The sequence below is a fragment of the Microcaecilia unicolor genome, chromosome 2, assembly GCF_901765095.1.
Source record: "Microcaecilia unicolor chromosome 2, aMicUni1.1, whole genome shotgun sequence".
Taxonomy (NCBI): domain Eukaryota; kingdom Metazoa; phylum Chordata; class Amphibia; order Gymnophiona; family Siphonopidae; genus Microcaecilia; species Microcaecilia unicolor.
The window spans coordinates 661310735-661336744 of record NC_044032.1 but is presented as its reverse complement, the minus strand read 5'-3'; the positions used below and the strand labels follow the sequence as shown (position 1 = coordinate 661336744).

Genomic DNA, 26010 nt, shown 5'->3' with positions numbered 1-26010 from the left:
TTTATCTTGTTGGGCAGACTGGATGGACCATGCAGGTCTTTTTCTGCCGTCATCTACTATGTTACTATGAACAAAAAGGGACCAAGTAAAGTTGGCCAAATGCTTGTCAGGGCCAGCATTCTTTTTTCCATTATCGGCCAAGGACGGCCATCTCTTAACCACGCCCCCATCCCGCCTTCGGTACACTGCCGACTCGCCACCTTGAACTTTGGCCGGCCCTGCGATGGAAAGCAGTTGAAGCCGGCCAAAATCGGCTTTCGATTATACCGATTTGGCCGGCCTTAGGAGAAGGCCGGCCATCTCCCGATTTATGTCGGAAGATGGCCGCCCTTCTCCTTCGAAAATAAGCTGGATAGCCACATATATGTATATTCATATTTGAAAAAAAACATCAATGGAAAAAAAACAAATATTGTCTAATGGTACTGAAGAAACATTCAAAGATCCTAAAAGATACTGTATCAAAAATAACTTTAAAAAAGTTTTTTAAAAAGGTGTTAATAAATAATAGTAATAAACCAATTGCAACAGGAAGCAATAAAGGAAAATAGAGGTGTTCCTCCTGAGTGTGCTGTACTAAAGCGCTATTACTAAAAAACAAGGACGAGTGGGGATTTACACTAAATCAACATCGGGCATCGCAAACACGTCAAATGGTGCCACAAAATGAAATAAAAGGACACAATTCACCAGAGAACAGCAAAAGCACATAGAGAAATCTCTATATGCAAAACTATTTGACCACTGTTCCAAAACAGCTATCAAGAGATTTTAAAATCAAACATCTTTTGAATAACGATATCTTGATTTTAAAAAACCTGTGTGAAAAACAAACATATAATAATGAAGTAAAAGCTTATCTGACAGTTACTTAGTACAAAAGTAAATCACCTCGGTGAATCGCTTTGAAGCGCTATCCAATGAGAAAGTGCAAAGGATAAGTACTGATTGTGTACAGGACGTGGACATGGTGACGTCACGTACTAATGGTGCCCAAAAATTAAACAGTGTATGCTCAACAAAAAAACAAAAAACATGTATATAAAAAAATATATGTATATATATAAAAGATACATGGAGAAAACGCGCTAAAGTGCTATCCACTGGATCAGTGAAAAAGACGAGTGAAGAGAGATACTGATTATATATAGGTTGTGGCCATAGTGACGTCACAGAAAAACTAATTTCTAAAATAAAAGTTGGAAATAAAAACGTCTGCGGAAAGAGTGAGAAAACAAGAAAAAACAGCGGGAGAAAGCCATAAATTGGACAAAGTGAAGCATTATCATGCGCTGTATATGTTGCACTGTCTTAGTGACGTCACTCGTGTTACCTTCACGCTAAAAAAGCAAACATAATCACAGAAATAAAAGTATTATCAAAAATTACTAACACCAATCAGACCTTATCGAAGAAATCATATGTATATAAAATATGTATATAAAAAAAAGAGACATCTGTCTTGAAAAAATGGAGCACTTAGGGACCCGCTCAGGGTAGAAGAGGAGACACCCCCCCCCCCCGTGTCCTAACTCAAAAGAAGTAACAAAAATAAGAGGAGAGAAACATCATCCGAGCTGTTTCCCCAAAGCACTTAAAATGACACGAAGGATTGTTACCCGTTTAAGCAGCTAAAGTAGAAATAAAAAATGGTGATAATCTTACGTCCTCTATCTAACTATTTCCCATAAACTGGAAAGACATGCCTTGGTCAGACCACCACAAACTAAACCTATCCTTACAATGGCGAAGAAAAGGCTCACGCCATAACCAAGAATGTACAACCTACACCTCAAGAGGCCAAATTGATCCTGCAACATTGTGGCAACAGCTTTATAAGGATGAATGAACAACACAAACAGACTCGAATAACTAACTCCAAGACTGGGACAATAGATGCAGAAATACACTAGATAACATAGCACCACTACAAACAAGAACCTCACAAAGACAGAACTCGATACCTTGGTTTAATGAAGAATTGAAAAAACTAAAAACACAAGTTAGGAGACACGAATGAGCATGAAATAAAAGAAAAGATGAACACACACTAAACGCATGGAAACAAGTGCAAAGGAAATACAAATATGCAATATGACATACCAAAAGGTCTTACTACAAATCCAAAATAGGGCCAGACTACAAAAACACGCATAAACGTTTCCTACTAGTGAGCAAACTTCTAGATACCACTCCAGTCACTACAACTAGTACAGACACCTCATCAGCAGACAATCTTGCTAAATACTTTAATGAGAAAATTGTTAAGATACGACTCACATTATCACCTAATACCACCGACCATGAAAAATTCTTCGATTGCACGGGCCCAATTTCTGAGGAATACCCGGCTGACAGAATCTGGACTAACTTCGTTATACTTACTGATGAATCCGTTACCCAAGCGATCAATAAGTTCACAAAGTCCCACTGCAAGCTCGACACATGTCCCAACAACCTAATAAGATCTGCCCCTCAACGCTTCATAACAGACCTCACGAAGTACCTAAATCACATGCTACAACATGGACTCTTCCCTAATGATAAAGGAAATATATTACTTACACCAATACCTAAGGACATAAAGAAAAAAAGCAAATGATATAACGAACTACTGCCCAGTAGCATCCATCTCTTTGGTAGTCAAACTAATGGAAAGTATGGTAACCAAGCAACTTACCGATTACTTAAACAAGTTCTCAATATTACATGAATCTCAATCAGGATTTCGATCCAACCACAGCACCAAAACATTATTAATCACTCTCTTAACCACATTTAAGCAAGCAATCGCAACTGGTGACAGCATACTTCTCTTATAATTCAACATGTCCAGCGAATCGACATGGTAAATCACAAAATACTACTAAATATTTTAGAATATTTTGGAATTTCAGGAAAAGTACTTAACTGGATCAAAGGCTTCCTAACAGCAAGAACATACCAAGTGATATCAAATTCGATTATATCACCACCATGGAAACCAGAATGCGGAGGATCACCGCTCTCACTGACCCTTTTCAACCTAATGATGACACCTTTAGCCAAAACACTATCCAACCAAGGCCTCAAACCTTTTATATATGCAGACGATGTAACGAACTACAGTATATCCCGTTTAAACATGACCTAACAGAAATAACTAAAGAAATCAAACACAGCTTCCAAATAATGAACTCATGGGCAGATGCATTCCAACTAAAACTCAATGCAGATAAAACACAATGTCTTATCCTCTCATCACAACACATCATCACAACACAACATGTACAAACCCACCATTATAAGTACCCCAAACTTTACCCTTCCTGTCTCAGACAGTCTGAAAATTTTAGGAGTCACAATTGACCGAAATCTTACACTAGAAAACCACGCGAAAAACACAACAAAGAAAATGTTTCACTCAATGTAGAAACTCAAAAGAATTAAACCTTTCTTCCCAAGGGACACTTTCTGCAGATTGCTACAATCAATGGTACTAAGCCAGCTAGACTACTGCAATGCAATTTATGCCGGATGCAAAGAACAAATAATCAAGAAAATCCAAACTGCACAAAACACGGCAGCCAGACTCATATTTGGTAAAACGAAATATGAAAACGCCAGACCCCTAAGAGAAAAACTACAATGGCTTCCACTAAGAGAACGAATTGCGATCAAGGTCTGCACTCTGGTTGATAAGATCATACAAGGTGAAGCTCTAGGGTATATGTCAGGCCTTATAGACCTACCAACCAGGAATTCTACTAGATTATCACGTACGTTCCTGAATTTCCACTACCCTAGCTGCAAAGGATTAAAATATAAATCAACATATGCATCCAGTTTCTCCTATATAAGCACGCAAATATGGAATGAATTACCAAAATCCATAAAAACAATGCATGACATAAATAATTTCTGAAAATTACTGAAAACCAATCTATTCAATAAGGCATACCACAAAGATCCATCCTAACTACCAGTAACAAAATTTACACCAGAATTACACAAATCGTAACTCTTTATTCCTGATTGTTCAAGCTAATCTATCACGATTGACGTTTCATCTAACTACCTAATCCACTCTGTTACCTCCATTTTACTATGTATTTCTCTTTTCTGGAATTGGTGATCACCATTACGGAACAACGTAAGCCACATTGAGCCTGCAAATAGGTGGGAAAATGTGGGATACAAATGCTACAAATAAATAAATAAAGTGGCAGAAACAAGATTAGAACATGGTGTGTGCTAATGGAAAAAAGTGAAATGAAAAACTAGTTAAAAACCTAATTTAAAAATGATAGAAATAAAAATAAAAATAAATTGCATATATATATATATATATGAATAAAAACTCACTATAGACTCCCTAATTCTTCATAAAATGGGGGGATGTTTAAAAATTATATAAATAATCAAAGACTTTTCAATGCCAATGAATAAGAAGGTGAATAATGAAAAAACATAAAAGATGATTGTTTAAAATGAATAATGAGAAAATACAAAAAAATTAAAAATTAAAATAATAATAAAAAAAAACAAAAATAATAAAACTGAAAATAAAACATTGATAGTACCATATGGACATAAAAATATGATAAAGATAAAAGTAAAAATATAAAATAATTGGAACAATAGGCTGATAAACCCAGGTGCTACCTTATAAAATAGATGCAAATTCTATGTCAGTATTAAGACCATGGGGTGCAACTGTTCCCCTAAGTATATATTGTCCTTTGTTCCTCTCTTAAAAGTCTGATGTCTATATTTCAAAAATCTCAGAAAACATTCCTCTTCAACAAGGCCTACAATGAAAACCTATAACCTCACCAAGAGGGGCATAATCGAAAGCGAACGCCCATCTCCATGGGCGTCTATGTCCGAGTACTGGTACGTGAAGGGGTGGGACAGACCGTATTTTCGAAAAAAAATGGGTGTCCATCTTCCCGCTTCGAAAATACGGTTTGTATGGACCTAAATGCCATGGATTTAGTCGTTTCCGAGCTGGGCATTTGTTTTTTTAGCAATAATGGAAACTAAAAAAACCCAGCTCACAAACGTCCCAGTCCAAGCCATTTGGTTGTGGGAGGGGCCAGGATTCGTAGTACACTCGCCCCCCTGACATGCCAGGACACCAACTGGACACCCTAGAGGTCAGTGCGGTGGATTTCAGACAACGCTCCCACATGCATAAGTCCCTTACCACGGGTGCTGAGCCCCCAACCCCCCTCCCCCAAAACCCACTACCCACAAATGTACAACACTACCATAGCTCTTAGGGTTGAAGGGAGCACCTACATGTGGGTACAGTGGGTTTTGGAGGCCTCCCATTTACCAGCACAAGTGTTACAGGTAGGGGGGATGGGCCTGGGTCCGCCTGCCTGAAGTGCACTGCGGTACCCACTAAAAGTGCTTCAGGGACCTGCATACATGCAGGCCTCTAGGACTTGTTGCTGCTGTATAATCTTGGCACACCAAGATTATCGGAATAAGCACGTTAACTCACAGTTAACTGCAGATCAGAGGTTGTGCCCCACTGGCAAAGAGTCTCCCTGGTACTGATATGAGCAGTAGGTCCGAGCTGGCAGAATGCTGTACAATGCCCTCTTTCAGCAACATTCAAGGTAAGAACTAAGTTCTGTAACGTGGCTAACACATGAAAGGGATCTAAAACTGGCTTACAAAAATGGCCACTACCTCATGGACTACCGGAAACAAAAAGGGCACACTCTGACTCAGTAAGCAGACGGAAAAGCACCATGGAAGTAGAGCCTACCAACTACCAACATCGTGAGCATGTAACACAAGCTAGTGGAATCACGGAGCCCAATACCCTCCACCCACCACAATGCATTGCTGATGTGACTCTGCAGTGCCCTTAACAGAAAAGGTGTCACACTCACCCGAGACCCACATCAGAACCAGGGAAAGGCTGTCAGAGGATAGAACACATTCTGCTGTCATGGAGGTGGGTACGGCATTTGAGGCTAGCATATAGGTTGGGAAAAAAAGTTTGTAAAGTGGGGTTTTTTTAGTGGGAGAGGGTTAGTGACCACTGGGGGAGTCAGGGGAGGTGATCCCCAATTCCCTCCGGTGGTCATCTGGTCAGTTGGGGCACTTTTTTGGGACTTGGACCTGAAAAAAAAGGGTCCAAATAAAGCGGACCAAATTCTCGTTAAAAACGCCCTTCTTGTTTCGATTATCAGCTAAAGACGCCCATCTCTCCTCGGCCGATAATCACGCCCCAGTCCCGACTTCGCCATGCCTCCGACATGCCCCCATCAACTTTGTTCATTCCTGCGATGGAGTGCAGTTGAAGATGACCAAAATTGGCTTTCGATTATACCGATTTGTTCGCCCACGGGAGAAAGACGCCCATCTCCCGATTTGGGTCTCTTTCGAAAATAAGCTGGCAAGTCACCTCACCAACCCACTCAATTAGGAAAGCACACCTTCTATAACTATCCTAATCACTACCTTCTTCCCTCTTCCCTTCATTGATCGCTACACATGACTAACTGTATCTGATATCCTGATATGACAATGTCAATAAATCTATGTAAGCCACATTGAGCCTGCAAATAGGTGGGGGAATGTGGGATACAAATGCAATAAATAAAATAAATAAATATTGCCTCTAAGCCATGTTGTGTGTATCTTTTTCAATACAAAGAATTTTAAGTCTTCTATTGTATGTCCTTTCTCTTGCCAATGCATCACTAATGGGGCGCTTTGGATGCCTCTCATTACACAGCTCCTATGTTTGATTATTCGAGTTTTGATTGCTCTTCTTGTTTTCCCTATATACAATAAATTACATGGACACATGATAACATAAACAACCCCAACAGTATTGTAATCGGAGGTCTGGTTCAGAAAGACAGCCTTCTCAATGTTGGGGCAAAAAAAGAAACTTAAAGTTAAACACTGTCTTCATGGTTTATGGCCGTTATCATTAGGTCTCATGACTTGTAAATCTGGGAGAGTTGATGGTACTAAAAATTCTTTCAGATTTTGGTTGCTTGAATAAGCTACTACTGGTAACTGGTTTGTAAAGCACTCATGTGTTTCAAGAATATGCCAGTGTTTCCTGATAATCTTCTTGATCCCTCCTGAAAATTGCGAAAACCTGAGCGTACACACTAAATCTGGTCTAGACTTGTCAACAGTACAGTTCAAAAGGTCATGCCTGTCTTTTTCTATCGCCCTGGTAAGACTTTGGTCAATGCATTTGTGAAGATACCCCCTACCTTTGAACCTTCTAGACATGTGCATAGATTTGTTTTGAAAATCATCAAAATCTGAACACAACCTGTGCAGTCTTAAAAATTGTGAGTATGGTAGATTTTCTTTGAGTGACCAATTGTGAAAACTGGTGAAATGTAAATAATTATTTTTATCAGTGGGTTTCCTATAGATCGTGGTTTTAAAACAATATATAGTTTTCTGAATCAGGATATCTAAGAAGGGAATTTCTCTATGATGGTAATGCATTTTAAAACGCAAGTTAGAGTCTCTTGTGTTTAACCAACTAACAAATGAAAGTAACCCATCGTCGCCTTTCCATAAAAGGAATATATCATCTCTATAGCGTTTATAAAACAATCTCATTTGTGTATGGATGATCACTCAAAAATTTGTGTTCAAATTCCGCAACATATAGATTGGCAATGTTGGGGGCCATTGCCGACCCCACGGCTGTGCCCTATCTGTTGAAAATATTTCCCATTAAACCCGAAATAATTTTTCGTGAGAGCGATGATGGCCAAAGTTATTATAAAATGGTTTGGGACACGTCTTGTATGGGTCCTTTTAGTCAGGGTATTTTCAATAACCATCAGGGCCTCTAATTGGGGGATGTTAGAATATAATGCCTCTATATCTAATGTAACCATTATAACATCCTCTATGTCTCCATCATAGTTCTCCAACCATGTAATCATCTGCGAAGAATCCCTCACATATTATTTAATGAGAGAGATGAAAAGTCGTAAGAAATAATCAACAAATTTCGAAAGCGGTTCAAGTACTGAACCATTCGCTGAAATGATCTGGCTACCTGGAGGGTTATCTAGTGCTTTGTGTATCTTGGGAAGCATACAAATTGTAGGCATGGTTGGGAATCTAACTGTGAGAAATTCTTTCTCTTTGGATGTAATGTATCCTGCGTTGAATGCTAGGAGTAACTAATTGCAAAATCTCATCCTGAAGTTGTACAGTTGGATCTTCTTGTAATTCAACATAATATTGTTTGTCTAAAATCTGTCGTTCCATCTCAGTAATGTATTTATCCATGTCTTGAATAACAATAGCTCCTCCATTATCTGCTGGTTTCAAAACAATAGCATGATTATGTGATAAACTTAATGGGGCAGAATGTTTGTCCTTTGTGAGATTAAAAAAAACTTTATGTTTCTTTTTTTAAGACATTCTAAGTCCGTAACTACACATTTATAGAATGTGAAAACAACAGGATCGGGGGGACCAAGAGGAATCCATTTGGATCTATCTTTTATCACTGAGACATCACTGGATATAGCCATATTACCTGAAAAGAACTTCTTAATGAGTAACTTTCTGTAGAAACGGAACATCAGTTCTTGTTTGAAATGGGTTGTATCTGGCAGTGGGTACAAAGGAAAGCCCTTTCCTTAGAACATTGATCTGATATTGAGTAAGACTGAAGCTCGAAAGATTCACTACAGGAGTCTCTTCAATCATCGTACTGGTGTCTAGTATGGTTGGTTGTACTGATTCTGAAAGTGGTATCCCCTGCCTCTGGCTCCGCCCCTGCCTCTTCCGCGATTGTAATAATGGCCTCTCATATATATTCCTCTGTTCGACACAAACCTGTCTGTGTTTTCTGTCTGCTCCTGATATCCTTTCTTTGTGGGCCATATCTTGTCTATGAAAGCATGAGATGGACCTGCTACCGGTGTGTTGGTGGGGCTAGAAGGTGGGGATGTAAACTATTCTTCCGAGTCACTTCTAATTCTATTCCTATTCCTGTTACTTGGTGAATTACTATTCTCAGCTTGTCTCTTATTCTTTTCATGTAAGTCTTCTACAAACTTTTTTGGATCAAGATTATCTCGGAACCGTGATCGTGATCTAGAGAAAGTGTTCCTTTGAACTTTCTTAGGTCTGGACCATGGTATATTGGGCCTCTCCTATAATGTTCTGTATCTCTATGCAATTTATCAATTTTACTCTTCTTAATATCACGTTTAAAAATGTCCATGCATTTGTCCAACCGCTCTAGGAAAGTATACTGCTTTGCAATATTCCTAGGTATGGTCTTTACAGTTATATGGTTTTTAATTATTTATCTTTTATTTATGTTTTTTATTTATGTATTTGTTTATAGACCCCTGATGCAGGCCGATAGGGCTGAAACACGACTCGTGTTGGGTCGCTTTTATGTTTATGGTTTTTTAATAAAGAGCTTGTTAAGGACAGCATCTGAGAGAGGCACATTTACTTGTGCTATAACCATGAGTGAACTCTACGCATGAAGCCAAGTATTAAAAAATATGCAGACATATCAGAACCCAGCCTCCGCTCTATCCAAAGTACGCCCCAGGGAACACTTATGAGGAGATGATGAAATTTTATAAAAGCCCCCTTTTGCATGTAAAACAGAAAGAGCTTTGCTGAAAACTACCCCCATTCTTAGAAGTCATGATTTTGCAATATATTAAATTTGAACTATGATTTAACATTTCGGTCAGCTACTATTTCATTGAAGAGTCTCTTTATTATTGATATTTTATAGAATTTGGCATTCATGGAACAAAGTCGCTTTTAGAGTTCTCATCAAAAGCCAGGTTTCCCACCAGAGCCACGGGGAATAGTATTTAATGCGAATGTACGACATGGATGCCTCCATTTTAATTGCTATGATACTAATCGAGTAAACTTTCCAAACTGAGCATACAATTTTATCAATACATCCAATGCCGGTCAAAAAAACTCCAGAATTCATTAAGTATATAGTGTTCCTCACTTTTACTGAAATTTGTATACAAACCACTATCGTGTGGAAATACTTCCTGTTATTGCTACCTAGGTACAAATAAATCCATTATAAATCAGGACATTTGTTGTGCGAAGGAACGTCATAGCATATTTGTATTTTCATTTGTATTGAAAGTGGATATAGCAGTGATAATTGCTCCATTGAAGTATGAATGGTTGTATGATTGATTTATAATGGATTTAGATAGACTAGGTAGCAATAACAGGAAGTATTTCCACATGATAGTGGTTTGTATGAAAATTTCAGTAAAAGTGAGGAACATTATATAGTTAATGAATTCTGGAGTTTTTTTGACTGGCATTTTAATTGCTAGAGATAAGATAGTGAACATTTTTACTACTACTGTTTCACTTCAACTCTTCAGTGACACATGGATTATGAGATGGGAGGTGATGAGAAGCTATTGTCCATTTTCTTAATTATGGATTTAAGATTGTGATTCTTATATGCGATCATCAGTGGCACTGTTAACTCTCCTTCCATAAATGCAGCAGTTGCCACACCAAGGGTCAAGCTTCATATACATGAATCTCTACACATTATTAGGAATTAGGGTTTTTTAAAAATATATTGCACGTGTTGGAGGCATTCTGTTATCAGATTAGATGAAATTCCACTATCCATGTTTATTCTTTTATTAATGCAAGCACATTCAATATTTCCATGCATAACCGAATGAGACTATGGTACGTTCTTTTATTTGGAAATCTGACATTGTATATATTTTCACTGCATCTTTATTTTTATGTTTTGAAGTGCTATGTGCATGTATAATATGTGTTATTTTAATTGTCTTGTAGGTTCCTAACGATATCACAATTTTTCAGTACTAATGTGTTGATGCATTCGTTAGGCTGTTTTTCCTTGCCTTGATCTTTGTATTACATACAGATTTTTTCATATTGTTGGTTTGAACATAAAGTTGCATCGGTTTGTTTTTGTAAGGTAAGGCCTACTAAAGGGTGCTGGGGAATGGAATAAGCACAGGATAACGTGAGACTTTCCCGTGTGCAAAGTGCTTTTTCTAGCGCACCCAGGATATGGGGCATTTTCAATGATTTTTTTCAGGTCATGTGCGTGTTATCTGATAAAAAATTAGAGGAACACTTACAGTCTCCTATTTAGGAGGGACTAAGGGCTTGCATGTTAAGTCAGTGTTAACCAGGTAGCAAAAACTAAATAACAAGCACTATGTGTATGTGAAGCCCTTACAAACCATAAAACACTTTAACATGTCTTGCCATAAGCATTTTAACATGCTCTAAGCGAGTGTCAGGGCTTGACACCCTTCAGTAGACATACCCCATAGTGTTTTTATATGTTATTTTTTGCAATAATATATAATATTGATTTTTAACCTTTTACTTAGTTTTTAAAGATTTATTTTTCTTTAAAACTGGTGCTTGCTGGATGTTGAGGAATGTAAGGTTGAATTTATAAATGTTTCTTCCAAAGGTTACACTGGACCTGAAGGGAAACTTCTACATGAAGGTAGCTGAAGACATTGTTTTGAGCGTATGAAGAGTGATGATGAATCTCTCTGCTGTGTCACGTACACGTCATGCTGGCTGAAATTCCTCACTATAGATTTATTTTTCCTTGTTTCCCCATATGGAAAGACTTGGACGCTGCATGTATAACCTTAATGCATACACAGGCTCTCATCCTTACCAATCAATTCCCTGATGATAGTTCTTCCCATTAAAGAACTGAACTTCTTCCACCGCCTTGGCATTGGGGACACAGCTTCTAATAGAGGGATGCATCAGAACAAATGCAGAAAGTGCTGTAGTGCCTTAGGGAAGAAAGAAATGAAGACATTACTAGCACGTGAGGTATAAAAAGGATATGAACATCTACTTTCATAAATCTTATAAACCTACCCCTTGAAAAAGAACCATCATGATTGGCGTTTTTTTTTTTTAAGTAACAGCTGTGGCAGTTAAATTCTGGATATTTACAACCAGTATCCAGATAATGGCCGATGCTGATTATCTGGATAGAGTGGTGACTGGTGGCATCATTCAGACAAACAATATTCAGTACAGATAACCTATCTAGACCAGCTATCCAGATCAACAATCCAAATAAGCTATCCAGACCAGACAGAGGTAATATTCAGTCCAGATAAGTTATGTAGATAAGCTATCCAGAAAAGCTATCCAGACCACTCAAAGGCAATATTCAGTCCAGACAAGTTACGTAGATAAGCTAACCACAAAAGCTATCCAGTCCAGACAAGCTATCCAGGCCAGACAGAGGCAATGTTCAATCCAGATAAGTTAAGTAGATAAGCTATCCACAAAATCTATCCAGACAACCTGTCCGGCATAGCTATCCAACTGAGCTATCCAGACCAGAGGTAATATTCACTCCAGATAAGTTATGTAGATAAGCTATCCAGCAAAGCTATTCAGACCAGTCAAAGGCAATATTCAGTCCAGATAAGTTAGGTAGATAAGCTATCCACAAAATCTATCCAGACAACCTGCAATATTCAGTCCAGACAAGCTATCCAGACCAGACAGAGGTAATATTCACTTCAGATAACCTACACAGGCCAGACAGAGGCAATATTCAATCCAGATAAGTTATGTAGATAAGCTATCCAGACCAGTCAAAGGCAATATTCAGTCCAGAAAAGCTATCCAGATCAGACAGAGGCAATATTCAGTCTAGATAAGTGATATAGATAAGCTATCCTGTCTGGACCAACCATCCAAATAAACTATCCAGATCAACAGAGGCAATACTCAGTCCAGACAAGCTATCCAGACAAGACAGAGGCAATATTCAGTCAAGATAAGTTATATAGATAAGCTATCCAGACAACCTATCTGGACCAACTATCCAAATAAACTAACCAGACCAGACAGAGGCAATATTCACTTCAGATAACCTACCCAGTCAAGCTATATAGACCAGACAGAGGCAATATTCAGTCTAGATAACTTTACTTACATTCAACACACATCTCAAGAGATTTGAAGTGGATTACAGAACAAATACAGACGTTCAAATATTTGAAAGGTATTAATCTGCAAACGAACCTTTTCCGGAGATGCGAAGGCAGTAGAACGAGAGGACATGAAATGAGATTGAAGGGGGGCAGACTCAAGAAAAATGTCAGGAAGTATTTTTTCACGGAGAGAGTAGTGGATGCTTGGAATGCCATCCCGCGGGAGGTGGTGGAAACGAAAACGGTAACGGAATTCAAACATGCGTGGGATAAACATAAAGGAATCCTGTTCAGAAGGAATGGATCCTAAGAAGCTTAGCCGAGATTGGGTGGCAGAGCCGGTGGCGGGAGGCAGAGATGGTGCTGGGCAGACTTATACAGTCTGTGCCAGAACCGGTGGTGGGAGGCGGGACTGGTGGTTGGGAGGCGGGGATAGTGCTGGGCAGACTTATACGGTCTGTGCCCAGAAAAGGACAGGTACAAATCAAGGTAAAGTAGCACATGTGAGTTTATCTTGTTGGGCAGACTGGATGGACCGTGCAGGTCTTTTTCTGCCGTCATCTACTATGTTACTATAAATAAACTAGTAATATTACACTGGGATGTTAATTACATAGTAACATAGTAAATGACGGCAGATAAAGACCTGTACAGTCCATCCAGTCTGCCCAACAAGATAAACTCATTTTACATGGTATGTGATACTTTATATGTATACCCGAGTTTGATTTGTCCTTGCCTCTCTCAGGGCACAGACCGTAGAAGTCTGCCCAGTACTGTTCTTGTACTAAGTTCTGAAGCTAACATTGAAGCCCCTTAATATTTACACTCCAGCCCATCCCTATCTATTCAGTCACTATCAGGGCGTAGACCATAGAAGTCTGCCCAGCTCCCATTTTGTTTCCAATTACTGGCGTCACCACCCAATCTCCGCTAAGATTCCACTGCACCATTCCTTCTAAACAGGATTCCTTTGTGTTTATCCCACGCATGTTTGAATTCCATTACCGTTTTCATCTCCACCACCTCTTGCGGGAGGGCATTCCACATATCCACCACCCTCTCCCCCTTCAACCTCAATTCATGTCCTCTAGTTCTACCACCTTCTCGTCTACGGAAAAGGTTCATTTGCGCATTAATACCTTTCAAATGTTTGAACGTCTGTATCATATCACCCCTGTTTCTCCTTTCCTCCAAGGTATATATGTTCAGGTCAGCAAGTCTCTCCTAGTACGGTTTGCAATGCAAATCCCATACCATTTTCGTAGCTTTTCTTTGCACCGCTTCCAGTCTTTTTACATCTTTAGCAAGATCGGCCTCCAAAACTGAACACAATACTCCAAGTGGGGCATCGACACCTCTTTTCTTCTGCTGGTAATGCCTCTCTCTATGCAGCTTAGCATCCTTCTGGCCACAGCCGTCACCTTGTTGCCTTGTTTCTTCACCTTCAGATCCTCCGACACCAACATCCCAAGGTCTCTCTCCAGAGTCGAGCTTACTAATCTCTCCCCTCCTATCCGGTATCTCTCTTTTGGGTTTCCGCACCCCAAGTGCATCACTCTACACTTCCTGGCATTAAACTTTAACTTCCAGACCCTCGACCATTCTTCTAACGTTCGGAGATCCCTTCTCATCGTTTCTACTCCCTCCAGGGTATCCACTATATTGGCTATTTTCGTGTTATCTGCAAAAAGGCACACTTTTCCTTCCAACCCTTCAACAATATCTCCCACAAATATATTAAACAAAATAGGCCCCAGCACCGACCCCTGAGGAACTCCACTGTTCACCTTCCTTTCCTCCGAGCGAATTCCATTTACCACCACCCTCTGCCACCTGTCGGTCAACCAGATTCTTATCCAGTTCACCACTTTCGGTCCTAAGTTCAACCCTTTCAGCTTATTCACGAGTCTTCTGTGGGGGACCGTATCAAAGGCTTTGCTGAAGTCCAAGTAGATTACATCTAGCGCACGTCTCTCATCCAGTTCTTTGGTCATCCAGTCAAAAAAGTCAATAAGATTCGTTTGGCAGGATTTTCCTTTGGTAAAGCCATGTTGCCTCCGGTCCTGTAACCCGTCGGTTTCTAGAAAGTTAACTATCCTTTCTTTCAGCAGTGACTCCATTATTTTACCTACCACCGACGTGAGACTTACCGGTCTGTAGTTTCCCACTTCTTCCCTGTCTCTACTTTTGTGAAGAGGGACCACATCCGCTCGTCTCCAATCTCGCGGAACCTTTCCTGTCTCTAAAGATCTATTAAATAAATCTTGAAGAGGTCCCACCAGGACCTCTCTGAGCTCCTTCAGTATCCTGGGATGTATCCCATCCGGCCCCATAGCTTTGATCACCTTTAGATTCTCCAGCTGTTTATAAACTCTTTCTTCCGTAAACGGTGCAGTATCCACTCCATTTCCAGACGTTCCCTCGGCAACCAACAGCAATCCTTCTCCAGGATTTTCCTCCATGAACACTGAAGAGAAATAATTGTTTAGCATGTATGCTTTATCTTCATCACTCTCCACATAGCCATTCTCATTATCTTTCATTCTCGCAATTACATTCCTATCTCTTCTCCTTTCTCCAATATATCTGAAAAAGTCTTGTCACCTCTCTTTACATCTTTAGTCATTTTTTCTTCCGCTTGTGCTTTCACTAGCCGTATTTCCCTCTTCGCTTCTTTTAGTTTAATCTGATAATCTTTTCCGTGATCCTCTCATTGCATTCTTTTATATTTCTTGAACAAAGCCTCTTTTGCTCTTATGTTTTCAGCTACTTGTTTGAAGAACCATATAGGCTTCCTGCTTCTCTTGTTTTTGTTTACTTTCCTCACAAAAAGATCAGTCGCCATATTTATAGCAGCCTTTAGCTTGGACCACTGTTTTTCCACTTCTCTTACGCCTTCCCACACCAACAGCTCCTTCTTCAGGTATTCCCCCATTTTATCAAAATCAGTATGTCTGAAATCCAGTACTTTGAGTTTTGTGAGTCCGCACTCCGCCATCGTTCATATATCAAACCATACGGTGTGATAATCACTATTACATAGGTGAGCACCCACCCGGATATTGGAAACACTACCTCCATTAGTAAGCACTAGATCCAGCATCGACTCTTCCCTCGTGGGTTCCATCACCATTTGTCTGAGCAAGGCACTTTGACAGGCATCCACACTCTCCCTACTTCTTTCCGATTCTGCAGACAGGACGTTCCAATCCAAGTCACACAAATTGAAATCTCCCAACAGTAGCACCTCCCCTTTCATACCAATCTTTAGAAAACAAACATCTCTACCTAGTGGGAATGCGTTAACATTAGTCTATATCTTTGTATTCGACTAATGTTAATGCATTCCCATTAGGTCTTCAAGTTAACATATTTAATTGTTCATGTATATAGATCGTGTTGTCAGTAGCCTAATATATTGTTACAAGGAACAAAGCTTCAAGTTTAACGTTTAACATATTTAATTGGTCATGTTTGGAAGACAGTTTTTATGTAGATTTTGGCAATACATATTTCTTAAATAATGCAGATTTAAGGCTTTATGGAATTGAGTATAGCAGTTGAAGTTGAGCACAGATGTTGGTAAAAATTCCAGAATTTGGAGGCTTGATATGAGAATAGGCTTGAGAAATGTCTCTTGAGGCGAAATTCCTTGTAGGATGGGAAGGATAGTTTCAGAGAGTTTCTTGTCCTATTTGCAATACCTTAATGTATTCCTCTATCATGTATGTACGCACTTGAAAGAAATACCATTTGTAATTCTACTGACCGGAAATGGCAATTGCCACTACGGCAAATGTAAGCCACATTGAGCCTGCAAATTGGTGGGAAAATGTGGGATACAAATGCTACAAATAAATAAAATAGCCTAAGTAAGGAGATGAGATTAAAGAAAACATGTATGGCAGGGCACAGCCCTGAATGATTTTAAAGACAAGAGTTTGAAAACTATTCTGGCCTCTACAGGCAGCCAGTGTAGCTGGGCATATAGATGAGAAACCCTGTCAAAATATTTCAGGCCATAATTGAGTCTTATGGCTGTGTTTTGTATTGTCTGTAGTTTGCGTATCAGGTTTCTAGGGCAGCTTAAGTAGATTATATTGCAGTAGTCTAGCTTGGTTAGAATCAGACCCTGTAATACGAGTCTGAAGTGTTCTTGTGTAAAGTATTTCCATATTTGCCTGAGGTTATGCATTTGGAAGAAACAATTCTTGACGGTCTTATTTATCTGTGTTTCCTAGGATAAATTCTGGTCTATTGTAATGCTCAGGATTTTAAGGGAGGGTTCTAGTTTGTAGGATAGATCATTCACTACGAAGGAGTTGTTCTGTTCTATAGTTAAAATTCCTCCTTGCAGGACACAATATGTTTTGTCACAGTTTAGTTTCAAGTGGTTACTGGCCATCCAGATGGTAATTAGAGAGCTACAATCCTCTATGTGTTTTGTTGTTTGAGTGTTATCTTTGGTTGGAATTAGTACAGTGATATCGTCCATATATATAAATATGGGGAACCCCGCTGCTTCGAGGGCATATCCCAATGAGATCATGAGAAAATTGAATAGGACGGGAGAAAGTGATGAGCCCTGAGGGACACCACTATCTGCAGACCATCTTTCAGAGTTTGTTCTGTTTATTCTAACTGGATAAGATCTATTTGTAAGGAAACCGCGGAACCAGTTTAGTACATGACCTGTTAGACCAATGTTGTTCAGGATTGTTAAAAGTAATTTGTGATCTACCACATCAAAAGAACTCGAGAGATCGAATTGCATGATGAGTGCTTTCTTCCTGTGGCCCAGAGAATATTATATCATATATCAAAACACATAGAGTGGTTTGGTGCTAAAATTAGCTTGGAATCCCAATTGAAAGTTGTATGGTATATTAAATCTCTCCAGAAATAAAGCGGTACGGACACTACAGGTCAGTAGTTATCCACATTGGCCCAGGATTCTTGTTTATTTTTCAGTATAGGGGTAAGGATAATTTTCCCTAGTGATGATGGAAAGAAACATCTGGACAGGGAGTCAGTTAGCCAATCATAAAGTATGGATTGAACTTGGGAGAGATATAACTCATGAGATTTGTTGAACATATGTCCAATTGGGGGTGAGATTTTGAGAATTTTCCAATTAGTCAATCTAATTCAGTCCATTTACTAGTGTGGAAGCTATCCAATACCATATCAGTAGGTAGTATAGTATCAATATGTCTGGTCATTATATGTTCCTCATTGATATTGTTGCTAAATTCTGCTCTTATTTTGGCAATTTTCTCTCTGAAATAGAGGGCCAGTTGTTCTGCTGTTGGGGTGGATTCCCAAGTGGGGTTAGTAATTACCCTCAATGTTTGTTAGAATGTTAACTATTGAGAAGAGACGTTTGGTATTGGTAGCATCATTGTCAATCAGTTTGAAGTAGTAAAGCTTTTTGGCTTCAGCTGGTTTGTAACATAGTAACATAGTAACATAGTAGATGACGGCAGAAAAAGACCTGCACGGTCCATCTAGTCTGCCCACGATAAACTCATGTGTATACCTTACCTTGATTTGTACCTGTCTTTTCAGGGCACAGACCGTATAAGTCTGTGCAGCAGTATTTCCCGCCTCCCAACCACCAGTCCCGCCTCCCATCACCGGCTCCGGCACAGACCCCGTATAAGTCTGCCCTCCCCCATCCTAGCCTCTCAACCACCAACCCCTCTTCCCCCCGCCACCCAATTTCAGCTAAGCTTCTGTGGATCCATTCCTTCTGCACAGGATTCCTTTATGCCTGTCCCCACGCATGCTTGAATTCCGTTACCGTTTTCATCTCCCATCACCTCCCGCGGGAGGGCATTCCAAGCGTTCACCACCCTCTCCGTGAAGAAATACTTCCTGACATCTTTCCTGAGTCTGCCCCCCTTCAATCTCATTTCATGTCCTCTCGTTCTAACCGCCTTCCCTTCTCCGGAAAAGATTCGTTTGCGGATTAATACCTTTCAAAATATTTGAACGTCTGTATCATATCACCCCTGTTCTCTTTCCTCCAGAGGTATACATGTTCAGGTCAGCAAGTCTCTCTTCATACGTCTTGGAACGCAACTCCCATACCATCCTCGTAGCTTTTCTTTGTACCGCTTCCATTTTTTTAACATCCTTCGCAAGGTACGGCCTCCAAAACTGAACACAATACTCCAGGTGGGGCCTCACCAACGTCTTATACAGGGGCATTAAAACCTCCTTTTTTCTGCTGGTCACACCTCTCTCTATAAAGCCTAGCAACCTTCTCGCTACGGCCACCGCCTTGTCGCACTGTTTCATCGCCTTTAGATCCTCAGATACTATCACCCCAAGATCCCTCTCCCCGTCCGTGTCTATCAGGCTCTCCCCACCTAACACATACGCCTCCCTTGGATTTCTACTCCCTAAGTGCATCACTTTGCATTTCTTCGCATTGAATTTTAATTGCCAACGTTAGACCATTTTTCCAGCTTCTTCAGATCTTTTTCATGTTTCCACTCCCTCCGGGGTGTCCACTCTGTTGCAAATCTTGGTGTCATCCGCAAAAAGGCAAACTTTACCTTGTAACCCCTCGGCAATGTCACTCACAAATATATTGAACAGAATGGGCCCCCAGCACCGATCCCTGAGGGCACTCCACTACTCACCTTTCCCTCCTCCGAGTGAACTCCATTCACTACCACCCTCTGGCGTCTGCCCGTCAACCAGTTCCTAATCCAGTTCACCACTTCGGGTCCTATCTTCAGCCCTTCTAGTTTATTCAAGAGCCTCCTGTGGGGAACCGTGTCAAAAGCCTTGCTGAAATCTAAGTAGATGACGTCCATAGCACGTCCTTGATTTAATTCTCCCGTCACCCAGTCAAAGAATTCAATGAGATTCGTTTGGCACGACTTCCCTTTGGTGAAACCATGTTGTCTCGGATCTTGCAACTTATGGCTTCCAGGAAATTCACTATCCTTTCCTTCAGCATGGCTTCCATTACTTTTATATCTAGATATTTGAAACTATTTGAACTATTCATCTTGGTTTTAGTCTTCCTTCCAGATTGTCCTCTAGGTGCCCACATGATTTCTTAGCAAAGATCTGAGTTAAACCATTTGTTCCTACTAGTTTTAGATTTTCTTTTCCTTTCATAGGGGCTTCGGGTGAGGGTTATGGGATGGCCCTAGGAATAAGTCAGCCAGACAAAGTATATAAAGTTGAAAGTAAATGTTTTATACATCTGAGCCCTGGGACCTGCTACCTCACAGGCCAGGAACCTCAGAAGCAACAGCTTCTCTGGTTTAGTAATGGTCTTGAGTAGGTCTCTGGCTAGCAAGCCAAGCAGTCTGTGGCTGGTGGGGCTGCCCCTTCCCAAACACAGCCCGTAAGTTCTCAGGTCTTCTGAGACTCAGGTCTGACCCCAGCCAAGCTTGCAAGTCTTATCAAGAAACAAAGTTGGGTTACCTCAGCCAGGTCACAGCAGCTAAACACATTCAGTAAAGGCATAGACTTGGGCTTCAGTTCTTCCTTCCCTGGGCCTCCTTAGCCTGTCCAGGCCACCCTTCTGCGGTTTGGAGAGCTGGTTGCTGAATGGGAGTTGCAAGGGCCCAGAGTTTGTCAGGACCTCCAGCCCAAAATCATCTCTTTGAACTAGGGCTGCCACCACGGGGACCTAGTTCTTCAACAAATTGACAAGGAAGACCTTTGCCTTGTCCCTCTTGTCAGGTTGTGCCACCTTATGGTTGACAGGTCCTGTCCTGTCCACAACTTCATAAGGACCTTACCACTTGCACAACAGCTTTCTTTCAGAAAAGGATAAGAGGACTAGGATTCTTTTCCCGACTGGAAGGTTTGTTGGAATGCATTCTGATTGTAGGCTTGGGCTTGACCCACTTGAGCCTTCTCTAGGCAAAGCTTGGTGGCCTCACCAGCTTTCTTTAGCCTTGCCTGTATGATAAGCACATAATCAACCAAGTTTCTCCCTGGGCTGAGTTCCTCTTTTCAAGCTTCTCAAACAATATCCAGGATTCCTCTAGGTCCTCCTCCATATAACAGTTCAAATGGAGAGAATCCTTTTGAACTCTAGGGCACCTCCCGGATGGTGAACAGTATATACGGGAGTAGCGAATCCAAGTTTTTCCAATCTTTTGTAGCATCTGTTTCAGCATATTATTAAAGTGTTCCACCAGACCATCTGTCTATGGATGGTACATAAAGTTTTCACTTTAAGCAAGGCACACACTTGCTTCATAATTCTGGACATAAAGGTAGTACCTTGGTAAGTCAATATTTCAGCTGGAATCCCCATCCAGGCGACTTCCCACAGCGAATTAGCCACTCTGGTGATTTCCATGTTATGCAATGCAATGGCCTCTGGATAGTGAGTGGCATATTCCAAAATAACCAGAATATACTTATGGCCATGGGTGGTGCGTTCCAGGGGTCCTATGAAATCCATTGATATCTATTCGAATGGGCATGGGCATGACAGGGGCAGGTGGAACCTTCACAGGACTGCTCAACTGGCAGGTGGGGCAGGGATGGCAAAAGAGCTACACTTGTTTAAATATTCCTGGCCAGAAAAATCAGACTAAAATCTGTTCCCGGGTACTTGAGACCTGGTATGGCCACTGCTGGAAGCAGGACACTGGGCTAGATGACTCAGTATGGCTATTCTTATGTTCTTGTGTTTTTTTATGCTCAAAAACTGAGAGCGATACGTAATATTTTGAACCAGTGAGCTTTAGATTGTCATACAGAATACGGTGGCCTGGCTGATATAGATGGTTCAAAGGCATGATTCAGTTACCTTGTGGAAGCCAGGACTGAGTTTAAGCTCTGTACTATTATCTTTAAGATTATGAGTGGGAATGCTCCAGTATATCTGTTCTGATTGGGATCTTGCCAGGTAGTTATGACATGGATTGGCCACTGTTGGAAACAGGATGTTGGGCTTGATGGACCTTCGCTCTGTTCCAGTATGACAACACTTATGTGCTTGTATACTTATGTACTCATTGCATCAGGGACTTGCCAGCCCATGCGGTCACTCCATAGCCTCAGCTCAGGTTCTCATATGCCCATGATGACCACATCATGTAGGGAGAACTTCTTGGTGCGTAGGCATGACTTGGGTCTTCAGATGAACCGCTTACCTTAACCACAGTGTGTGGATGAGCAGCTTCCTGCTCTATGGAGGTGGTTTAGGTGCTAAGATGAGCCTTCCACACTGACAATACAAATTTGTCCTTTCCTTTCCAAGCACACTAAGAACCCTTACCCACACTCTCATCACCTCTCGCTTAGACTATTGCAACTTGCTTCTCACAGGTCTCCCCCTAAGCCATCTCTCTCCCCTTCAATATGTTCAAAATTGTGCTGCACGACTTATATTCCACCAGTGTCGTTATGCTCATATTAGCCCTCTTCCCAAGTCGCTTCATTGGCTCCCTGTCCGTTTCTGCATAGAGTTTAAAGTCCTCTTATTGACTTATAAGTGCATTTACTCTGCAGCTGCTCAGTACCTCTCCACTCTTATCTAACCCTGCACTCTTCCCTGGGAACTCCATTCACTGGGTAAATCTCTCTTATCTGCACCCTTCTCCTCCACCGCTAACTCCAGACTCCGTTCTTTTATCTTGCTGTACCATATGCCTGGAATAGACTTCCTGAGCCGGTACGTCAAGCTCCATCTCTGGCCGTCTTCAAATCTAAGCTAAAAGCCCACCTTTTTGATGCTGCTTTGAACTCCTAACCCTTATTCACTTGTTCAGAACCCTTATTTTATCATCCTCACTTTAATATTCCCTTATCTCTTGTTTGTCCTGTTTGTATGTCTTAATTAGATTGTAAGCTCTGTCGATCAGGGACTGTCTCTTCATGTTCAAGTGCACAGCGCTGAGTACGTCTAGCAGAGCTATAGAAATGATAAGTACTAATAGTAGTAGTCTTTGGGATTTTGGAATCTTGCTACTCTTTGGGATTCCTCACGGAATCTTGCTACTATGGGATTCCGGAATTTTGCTACTGTTTGGGATTCTGCATGGATTCTTGCTACTTTGTCCTTATCCCTTATTTGTCCTGTTTATCTGTCCTAATTAGATTGTAAGCCTTCATGTTCAAGTGTACAGTGCTGTGTATGCTTAGAAGCGCTATAGAAATGATAAGTAGTAGTAGTAGTGGCCACAGCACGTAGAGGAGTGCTTCTTTGCTGTCGGGGGGGGGGGGTGTGGCGGTAAGAGGTCAGCTTTCCCCCTGGATGCCGTATGCTCTGATGCCATCCTGGTCTTTAGGCCCAATGTGTACTGGATGTGGTCTGATGGTAGAACAACTGCAGTCAACTCTCCCCCTGAACACCATGGGCTCTAATGCCATCCTGGTCTTTAGGCCCAATGTGGAGCACGTACAGGAACAATTCTTCTATCCAGACAAGTCAAAGGCAATATTTGGTCCACACAAGATATCCAGACCAGACACAGGCACTATTCAGTCCAGACACTCTATCCAGATCATCCTTTTTGCTGTACTAGGTTATCTGGATAGCTTATGTGGATGGAATATCTCTGTCATTTGGATAACTCCAGTGACCACCCATGATCCGCAAATGCTCTACCTTGGCACTATCTGGACAGTGCTGGGAAGTCACAAATGATTTTTAGTGGCACAATCTGGATAGTACTTCTGAAAATCTCCCGATAGCCAAAGTCAGAGGCAGCAGCTATCTGGAGACTAAGTGCTGCTCTCTGGATAAATACTTTGAATATTACATAGTAAATGATGGTAGAGAAACCCACATGGTCCATCCTGTCTGACCCACTAATTCATATATAATCATCATACATGTGCAGACCAGTGGCACAGCGGAGCAAGGTTAATTTTAGCTTATAACTATCAAACCTGATTTATGACAAATGACTTAATTAATGACTATTAACAAAAGAGTTAATGCATCAGCCACTTGGTCATTATTTCTTATTTTAAATCCTGGCCAGAGTTATCAACAAATACCCCCAAATTGTGCATCGCTATTTAGATGTGGCTGGCATCAAATCTGGCTAATACGGCCAAGTACAGAAACTTTTCTGGACAGAACTGATATTCCCTCCCACAGTCTGTCAGGATGTTTAGGGGTGGTATCTGAAATTTAATGTCACTGGAAAGAAACCTGATTTAACTGGCCAGAAATGGCTCTGACAGGTTAAATTGCCTGTTTGGTGTTAACCGCTAATTTTCAGAGACACTTTACCGATTACTGTGGCTGAAAATGTCTGATTAGCACCAAACTGAAACTCAGATATTTCGGGGGTGTTCAGAGTCAATATTCAGCACTTTACTGGCCAGGTTCACCCCATAAGTCGGGCTTATCTTTATGTGGCAACCCATAGATGGTTAAGTCCTGAATATCACACTAGCTCTGGAAACCCAGACATGGCCTGCCAAAACATTTCCGAGCTCAATACCGGTGACAGTCAGCTGCCAGCTAAATTTCAGGTCCTTAGTTTTTTTTCTCTCTATTTAGATCAGAATAAAATTTAGATGAGTTCTATTACCCTTTTTTTTTAATTTTTTTTTAAAATAATGTTATTATTAATGTTTAGCTTGACTCAGTCTATCTTTTAGTACCTTTACTTTGTCTGGTTCAGTCTGTCAAAGACTCTAGCAGGGACTCCTGAGATTTGAATACTAGAATAAAACAAGAGAAGAGCTAGGTGTAATGGAAGGATTTTAAAGATTGCTTTTCAACTGTATCGGAGTGACCGACTGCACTTTCTCATTAAAGTGTATAATTCTGTTTGTGTGAAAATGATTTGGAATTGTGTAAGAAGATAAGACATAGCTATGTGTGGGGGGAGATGGAGCATGTTTCGAGTCCAGGCTGGCCACCTGAACAGAGAAATATGTGACCATATTCCCACGCATTCTGTAATTTTCCTTCGCTCTGAACATGAATTCTAAGCCTAATAAAAAGGGGAATTTTTGGCAGTGAAATTGGGAGCTCGTCTTTGAGTAACGTACGTATTGCGCAAAGAACTGTATTTCCTGGTCAAGGCTTCTGGCTTTCATTATGAACAGGGTCCCCCCAGCTGATGATAAGAGCCTAGATGTACAGATTAATTATCAGTGATGTATGTATAGCTTATTATTGCTTATTTTCCTGGTCTAGAAACTGCTAGCTTTGCTTGGATGTAGTGATCAGTGATGTAATGATTGTTTATAGGTATTGTTTCTTTTCAGTTATATAGCTTAATCATTGTGTATTTTAGAACCTCTAATAAAAGTCTCATTTACCTAATATGAATCCAAAAGAATCCACAGTAATTGTTCAGTAGCCTGTGCTAATGCTGTGTCAGTGAGGCAGGCTGCAAAACCAGGTCAGAACACTAGGATTGCTCAGGGTAAGTCTTAGTTAGTTGTCACTTTACCTCCAAGAAGTGCATCCGGCACAAAAAGGCACACAAGGATTACTGAAAGCAAAGAGAGGGTCAGGAAACAAGGCGTGGGACTGCCAGAAATGCAGGAGACAACAGGGCAGGGGCTGGCTACAGCGAACTCTTAAGAGTCAGAATATTTATGTCCAGAAGGCAGCTCTCCTCCATTGTGAAGGTTACAGGTACACGGTTGGCTGGTTCCTGACACCTTTTAACACGGGGGGATGTAAATGCTGAAATTTAGGGGGTACAGTAATCTGTGTTATTTGCCCTTTAGTGTGTGTTAAAGGGCTGTAATGAATTGATTAATATGTCAACTCGTGTTATATAGTAATGAGATGCAAAACATGCAAATGGATATAAAGCAGCTCATTACTATGTAGATGCTATACTACAGCTTTCAGTGTGCACCAGCTATAGCTGGGATTATTTTATCTGTCATGTGCCTTGGACTGCCAAGACACAGCCAAGTGCTACTGGGTCATTTGTTAAATGGGTCAGAACCTGTGGTTGAAAATGTGGCTGTGCCACCCCCCCCCCCCCCCCCATACACAAAGCCCCTTCCCTGAGCAGTTCCATCCCAACCCTAATGGCCTCCCTAGTGATTGTCC

The 26010-nt window shown here is 40.8% G+C and overlaps 1 protein-coding gene across 1 annotated transcript in view; it reads right to left on the bottom strand.

The window, feature by feature from the left end:
- The window catches only part of NDST4 (N-deacetylase and N-sulfotransferase 4), a 250009-nt gene that overhangs the window by 81082 nt on the left and 142917 nt on the right, over positions 1-26010 (bottom strand). Inside the window, 1 exon segment of the mRNA XM_030191802.1 lies at positions 11696-11819. Coding sequence (XP_030047662.1) covers positions 11696-11819 — 124 coding nt within the window.